Here is a 7,389-nt window from a genome sequence, read left to right as displayed (position 1 = left end):
AGTAGCTGCAAAACAATAACATTGTTACTTTCATGTCAGTGCGAACTGTCAAGTCTGTTTGAAGTGCATTATCACAAAAATGGAAAAACCTTAAAACCTTGGGCACTCCAATGAAATCGGATTGAAAGACAGACTTGGGCCGTGTATGCTGTCTCTACAGCAGTAAGAGTGAAGGCTGATTTTCAGCTGCTATTGAAATAAGTTGACAGGGTACATAATGTCATAAACACAGCCGCGAACTTTCATGCTTAAAGTAGGGGGGAAATATGGCTAAATAAACCACTAGCCATACTTTTTGGATGCAAATACTGTGTTATTGAAGCAAAATAAAAAAGACCTGGTGTTTTACTATATCTAAACAGAGACAGGGTCAGCCAACTCTATTCCACATCACACATAGGCTACCCCAGTACAAGCAGTGATAAAAGGAGACAACTACCTGTCGTGGAAAGTCAATAACAATTGTGAGATAATAGATCAACTAACACATTAATAAATCCAAAAAGTGGTTCAAAACAGAATTACCACTTTTTGTTGTGCCTACAGGTTGTGTTTCATGAAAAGGAGTATTTAGAACGACTTTAATCTGAATGAAACAAAATTTTACTCTCTAAAAGACCGAAGCAGAACCATACGATATTTTACATCATAAAAACACACATTCCGAAACTAAACTTCATGTCGCTTTAAAGATTTTCCATCTTCACTCTTCATCGTCATCATTTGTTTCCGAAAAATCATGTGATGAAGAAAAGTGTCCGTGCGGTGCATTCAGTACAGTTCGCATATAAAGTATACTCGTCAGGCGTGACAAGTCCAAACTGTAACGTCGTGGAACGATAATCTTACTTGTAGCGGACCACAAACGCTCACTGGTGGTGGAAGTTGCTGGCACCGCTAACAGAATCTGTGCCAGCTTTGCCACATTTGGAAAGCGAGTCCTGTTGATTTTCCACCATTTTAACGGGCATTCGTTGATTTGTATCCACTCGGCATCCCAAAACTGTTGCAGTTCACGTTCAAAATCGACTGACGAGGCCTTTCGAGCTTCCTTTTTCTCTTCCAAAAACTCCCAACCAGGGAAAATCGACTTCGGCTTTCCTTCTCGAAAATCGCCATCTGTATCTGATTGCAGAGGTTTCCGCACTTTGTCGTGCAACTCCAAGAGAGTTCGTCTAACACGCTCGCTAACTTCGTCATCGAATAAAATCACTTTAAACCGCGGGTCCACAGCGGTGGCAGCCTGAGACCATTTCTCTGTACTTTCGTTTTGATTGCCATACCGATAGAAGTCTAAACTTGACTGCAGCGTAACACCGAATTCAAGAGCTTTTTCATGAAACAAGGTACTGTCAAGGATTTTCTTGATCTCTTCTTCTGCTTTTTGAATTGTCGGCAGTCTTGCAGATAGCATGGGGTATAACTGACCATTCATGCTTTTTGTGAGTTGCTCGATTGGTCTGAGAATCTCAACGCACTGTTGTGCAATCGTCCACTCTACTTCACTTCGTGTGGGCATGCTCCCTTCTTTAGCACTCAAAAAAATGGCGCGTTTCAATTCTTGCAGACGTGCCTCTTGATGCAAATACGTGTTCCAGCGAGATGACACGTGCTGCACCACATTTAATGGCTCCATCTTCAAAATTTTACAAGTCTTTGTTATTTTTTTTTTCATTGCTGCGCTACGTTCGATAAACTCAACGATGTAGGTTCCGCTTTGAAACGCTGCATGCACTTCTGGGACTGCTTGCATCGTCCGTTCAATAGCTAAATGTAAATCATGGCCGATACATGATATCCCGTTAAATCGAGCCATCTCCCGAGTTTTGACCATATTACTGCCACTTTCAGAAGTTATAAAGGTCTCACACTCCTCAAAATCAATACCATAAGCACCCAAAGACCGGTTCCACTTTTCTAGAATATTGTAAGTTGCATGCATCGCAGGAAGTCTCAGTACATCCAGGAGTTCACAGTGAATTGACCTGAGCAAATACATATGCAACAGTTTTATGAAAACAACCAAAGCGAATTCATTTTTTCAAGAACACAGAAAACCTATTAACTTACGTGAAGTTTTCGTCGATGAAAAACGCGTGCAGGTCAACGTAGCTGTCACCAGTTTTGGACTTCCAAATGTCGGAAGCAAAAGCAAATCCTTGTGAATTGCTGTGATCAATCTTTTCTCGGATTCTTAGCAATTGCTTCTGCATTGCAGTGTCCAAATGCGTCGTAGCAAAAGTTATCTTTTCAGGAATTGCATATTCTGGCACAGCTTCTTTCATCAGCGCCTTAAATGTCGGCTCTTCAACGAACGAAAATGGGAGGTTCTGTTTTAAAATTACCGCTAAAATTAACTCTGTTAGTCTCTCTTCTTTCAAGCTTGACGGCTTCCACGTTTTAAACTCCATGACTGGTGATTGCTTGTTTACGGAAACGTCGGCAGACGGGTACTGACGTTTTACACCTTGTTTCTTTTCATCGTCCGCCATTAATTGTCTATGCAACTCGGGATGCTTGAGTTTTAAGTGTTGTCTAGCCCCCGTGGTACTCCCGTTGACACACTTGTATTTCGCTTCACATAAGTTACACATTGAGTAGAATTCGTCTCCCTCTATCACTTTAGTAAAATACTGCCAAATTCCAGAACGTCCTATGCTTGCCATCTTGGAAAAACAGCAACGTTCAGGACGAAATTGTTTTGAAATTTTGTTTTCACAAAACGAATTTCCTTCCGTACATTCCAGGCTCAACAGCTGCTGCTTGTAAAGCGGGGTTTATGGCAACGGGCTTGCAAATAAATATAAACAACTTGTCAGGTTATTGGCAAACCCATGTTGTGTATGTGCTCATTAAGGGTGTTTATATAGGAGAAGCATTTCGAAATTTCATTTTGTTGCAACACATCAGGTCTTTGCCTTGCTTCCCATTCAAATTAAGTTTCTTAGTGAAGATTTACACTCCGAATTGTCTTTCAAAATCTATACAGTAAAATTTTGTTTAATTTTTTCCAAATCAAACTCGTTCATAATACCTTTATTTTTTTATTCAAGACAACCTAAGCACAGACTAGACTTAGTTATAAGGCCACAGAATGCCAAATGCCAATCCTTAGCGTTCACTTAAAATCAGCCTCACTACTAACGTTTTCCACACAAGTGCTGCAGCGGAAAACGTTGCGAGGTCAGAAAGGCAGAGGTAATCCCATGCTCAATTATTGAGCATTGGAGAATGAGAACATAAAGGTTCTCGTTGTCTATTAATGCTTCGGCACTAACGAGAGTAGGGTGCCACTGGGCCAGTTCCTGTCTTTCGACCGCCTTTACTTCAGCAACTACGCCCAGTCAATTTGCCACACCCTGCCTGGGTAGTGAGCAGTGTTCATCAACAACCAGCATAAGCCGGGTGTCGAACCAGATTTGCATCCTTGAAAAACCAACACCTTATCCGCTGAGGTTAGAAACGAACCATCAAAAAACTTTCGGCTATTTACCTTACAATAGCAATTTAGTAAACCTTGTTGAGAAAACAAAATAGAAACAAAACAATTATAATACTAGTATATTTTGTATATAGCCTACCACCTGCCGAATAAGACGTTAAGAATAATGCTAAGCAGATCTAATCGAAACGCAATTCTTCGTAAATAAATTGAATTTGAAACGATGAAATTAAGAGAATGGATTTTGCATGGAATCGAAATACCAGACTTCAAAATGATTTTCTTGTAAATACTGAGAATACGCAGCTGCTTTGGCATCTTTGTAAAGAAAATGAATCTGGTATGCATAGTTATTACAAAGAGACAACAAGAGAAACGAGTAAGCATACATTGTCTTATTTTGTGTTACTCATTAAATGTTCGAAAAACATTGTTGCTCGCAGCTCGCAGCTTTAATTTTCGAAGCGTTTGCTTTCATATGAGTATGATTTCTTCTTTTTTTGGCTCTATCCTGTTTGGTCATGTTGACTAAATGTTTCGACCATTATGCTCCGAAATAACAAATCAGTTAATGAAATTTCTTTTTCAAACAACAAACAAAAGCCCATGCGAATCATACAGCTAAAGCTATCTACAGTAATGCAGCATTGAAGCATAAAATAATGAATTGAGCAAAAGAAAGGTTGTACCAGTGAAGGCATAAAACAGTTTTGAGATGTCTTTTGTCTTGAATGCATGAGCGATTGTCAAATTGTTTTGCGGGCCGCACAAAATTCTTTGACGGGCCGCAGGTCTGTCACCTCTGCTCTAAAGCCAGGCCCGTAGCCAGCCGGGGGGCAGGGGGGCCTCGCCCCCCTGGAAAAATCCCAACATTCTCGAGCAACAGCTACAATTATAATGATTCAATGTTTTCGCTCCCCTAAAAAAAGGTTGGCTCCCCTTGCTCTGCGATCTGGCTACGGCCCTGTCTAAAGCGATGAATAAACATACAGAAAAAAGTTTGCAAAAACTAGAAACCCATCATTTTATAGTGGCTTAAGCTTGCTTCAACACTAAATTACTTTCGATTGCTGATAACAATGTAATTATTATGCATTGTGCGTACGAAGTCAAGTCAATTTATTTTGTTTCAATAGCGCCACAAGCTGGGTTGTTATAACCAGTTGAACGTGGTCTTGTTGAACTAGTCTTGCATTTCAGTGGATAATTTAAACTATTTTGACTATAGCTACAAGCAATAGTGCCTTATTAACCGATTTATCAAACTACAGTTTCCTAAAAGTTGCACAAAACCGAAAAAAATCAAGTTTGTTTTTCCCAGAAACTCTCTTCTCAATCAATATTCGCATCTCAACTAATCAAACTAAAAACTGCTCCAACGTGAGTGGTATTTAACTGAAAACGTTCCTTCTATCTTATATATGATCTAATTTCCGGTACGCCTCGACCACTTAGTTTAAAATAGTGATCTGTGTCATAGTAAGCAAGCTTATCATACGAGCATAGAACGTTGACAACACTCCAGATCCAGTACAACCGAAAGAATGCCTTTCGCTGTTTGATAGCTTTATCGACTGGCAGAAGTCTGCGTTGCGTATGCGTATAAAAACAACTAATCTGGACCAACTGCGCTCATTCAACTCTTCTACGAACTGCCACGGCCTCAACTGCCACCGGCGGCAAAGCCTTTTTCTGTTGTAATGAAACCATTTCTGGCTGTTTCAGGCAAACGTTAATGCCGCAACGGTTCGACGCGTCTACCCAGACCACAAATCAGATATTTTTTTTTACATTGAATCAGTATCTGTGAGACTGTGAACAAGCATAACTGATTTGCCGTCTGGGTTCATGCAATCTCACAGCGAAACTATGCGTTGTAGCAACGTAATACAATCCGAATTATCACCCCTATGAGTAAAAATTCCCAGTGGGGAACTTTGGTGACGTTGCATGACTTAGACTTAAGTTGAACAAGTCATTTTGCTGTATTGGGTTTGACTTCACCAAATTGAAAGCTGAAGAAATGTCGCTTGTTTTTAAGAAAGCCAATGCAACACAAAATAAAACACAAATGAATCTCGTATCGGAAAAAAAATAGAGAAATTTCATTGCGTATGTTTCTGACTTCAAAAATTAGTAGGCTATTGTTTTTAAATAGCCGTACTATTGATAAACTGTTTGTCTGGCATAAAAAATAAAAATATAAACGGGTAGGCAATACCGGAAACGTAAGTGAAGCAAATGGTAAAAAGCAATCACATACCCTGGCGTATCCGTATTTGAATACGGATCATCTTTTGTCGATTTTGTAGTTAAAGAAAAGTGGTAATCCACTGTCAATTTGCATTCATTATTATTGATTTCGAATGCTCACATTTGCGGCAACTATCATAACTTTGACTAAGAGTCAGTTTTACTGTAGGAATATCATTTTCAACTTTTTCAAATGAAACTTTATTGTAAAACTACTCTTTGTGGGCCAAGAAAATGTCTTTTCAGGTCATAGTTGAAACACGTTACCAAGAGAAGTCAGCAAGAAAGAGCATAATTTCTTCGCCGGTGTGGCCAGAAAAAGTACCGGTTATTTGGCCTTTGATGAAAGAGAAAGGACATTCATGCGCTAAAGTTCAGTTCCGCAGGCCGTCTCCCTAAGAAGGGCCGTCGGCATTTTTCTCTAGAGCAGCGTTCTGTTCATATCAGAGCAAGCAAGAGCTATAGTCGAAGGGGCGCCACTTCGCATTTGATGGCGTGCCTTCAAGTGTCTTTCCAGACACAGCCACATACTCTTGAGCGGTGTCGAACCAGCGGCCTTTCGAACGTCGAACCATGGCTCTCACGACTCGGCTATGCAGCCGGTAAATGGTAGGTAGGCTTTCAATTGAACTGATTGATTGAATCTTTATCCTCGCACTAGGAAAGCTTCTTTGAGAGCTTAATCCTGGTAGTTTCGCATACTTGCAGAGGCTTTGAATCATTGAGACATGCCCGGTCACCGAGATTGACAGAGTAAAGTTTCCGATTGATGAAGTGTTGTTGTCGGAAAATTATTCCATCCATTAAATGCCGCTAAATGGAGAGCAGTCCTTAACGTGCGTTGCTCAAACGCACACCTCGATAGTCGAACCAGCGCCGCTTGATCCTGAAGCTTCTTCGGTCACTAAGTAACGCGCTAACCAATTGAGCTATTGGTCAACATACGATCCAGCATCCAGGTTCAACATCCAGTTGTGTTCTGTAGCTAATGAAAAATCACAGGTTGTTGCTATCAGAATGTGGTCTCATAAACTGGCAAGCTAGTAGGATGAGCGTATACAATAGGTTGTGGAAAAGACGGCTGGGAAAAGAGAAACTAACCACCCTACTCTCATGTCATGACTACCATCAACCTAAATTCCTAGACTTGGTAATCTGCAATAATTTTGTATAATCTCATTTCCCAGCACTCAGTGGCTCTACTACGTAGGCTAGTTCCGTTGTGTCGTTACCTTTTTTTCTACTATTGCAGTATAGAAGTATGACTTGTTTTAAAAGAACGTGACAGTAGGCTAGGCTCACAAAACCATAGAGCAATGTATCTTCATTCATATCTCAAGCAATGCTTTGCATCGAATGACAAGTTTAGAAGTGATAAAATGTGCCGAACTTTCTTCAACGTTAACAGAATATTTATTAAAAGCAGCAAATGGAAACAGCATCTTTGAAGGTTGATGACGTTTTCTGCACACCAGCAACAAACCCTTCCACTAACAGCACGGACAGGATTGCGTGAACTAGTCATCAGCTTGAACCTCCGCTTGCAGTTGCGCTACTGTTTACGTTGCAAACGAGTTTTCAATATGTTTCCTGAAGAACCCAGTGAAAAATGTCCTCATGTTAGGTTTTTAAGTTTAGTGTATAGCATACACTGGCACAACCTAGTCGAAAACGTAACTAATTAGTTTTTGGTT

The 7,389-nt window shown here is 40.3% G+C and overlaps 1 protein-coding gene across 1 annotated transcript; it reads right to left on the bottom strand.

Moving 5' to 3' along the window:
* Window positions 1-11: 11 nt before the first annotated feature.
* LOC145787111 (E3 SUMO-protein ligase ZBED1-like) lies at window positions 12-2,947 on the bottom strand. Its single transcript, XM_082598836.1, has 2 exons — window positions 2,071-2,947; window positions 12-1,985 (listed from the first exon to the last, which is right to left on the bottom strand). Exons 1-2 carry the CDS (start codon window positions 2,664-2,666, stop codon window positions 704-706), a joined length of 1,878 nt encoding a protein of 625 aa, XP_082454962.1. The 5' UTR covers window positions 2,667-2,947; the 3' UTR covers window positions 12-703.
* Window positions 2,948-7,389: the final 4,442 nt, after the last annotated feature.

Source organism: Aplidium turbinatum, chromosome 18 (assembly GCF_918807975.1).
Source record: "Aplidium turbinatum chromosome 18, kaAplTurb1.1, whole genome shotgun sequence".
Lineage (NCBI taxonomy): Eukaryota > Metazoa > Chordata > Ascidiacea > Aplousobranchia > Polyclinidae > Aplidium > Aplidium turbinatum.
This window is presented reverse-complemented; position numbering and strand designations above follow the sequence as displayed.

Bases quoted from the DNA above. Each gene is read 5' to 3' on its own strand.
- LOC145787111 (XM_082598836.1), bottom strand. From the start codon at position 2,666: ATGGCAAGCATAGGACGTTCTGGAATTTGGCAGTATTTTACTAAAGTG. The intron at 1,986-2,070 runs GTAAGTTAATAG...GTATTTGCTCAG, and splicing joins TTCATCGACGAAAACTTCAC to GTCAATTCACTGTGAACTCC.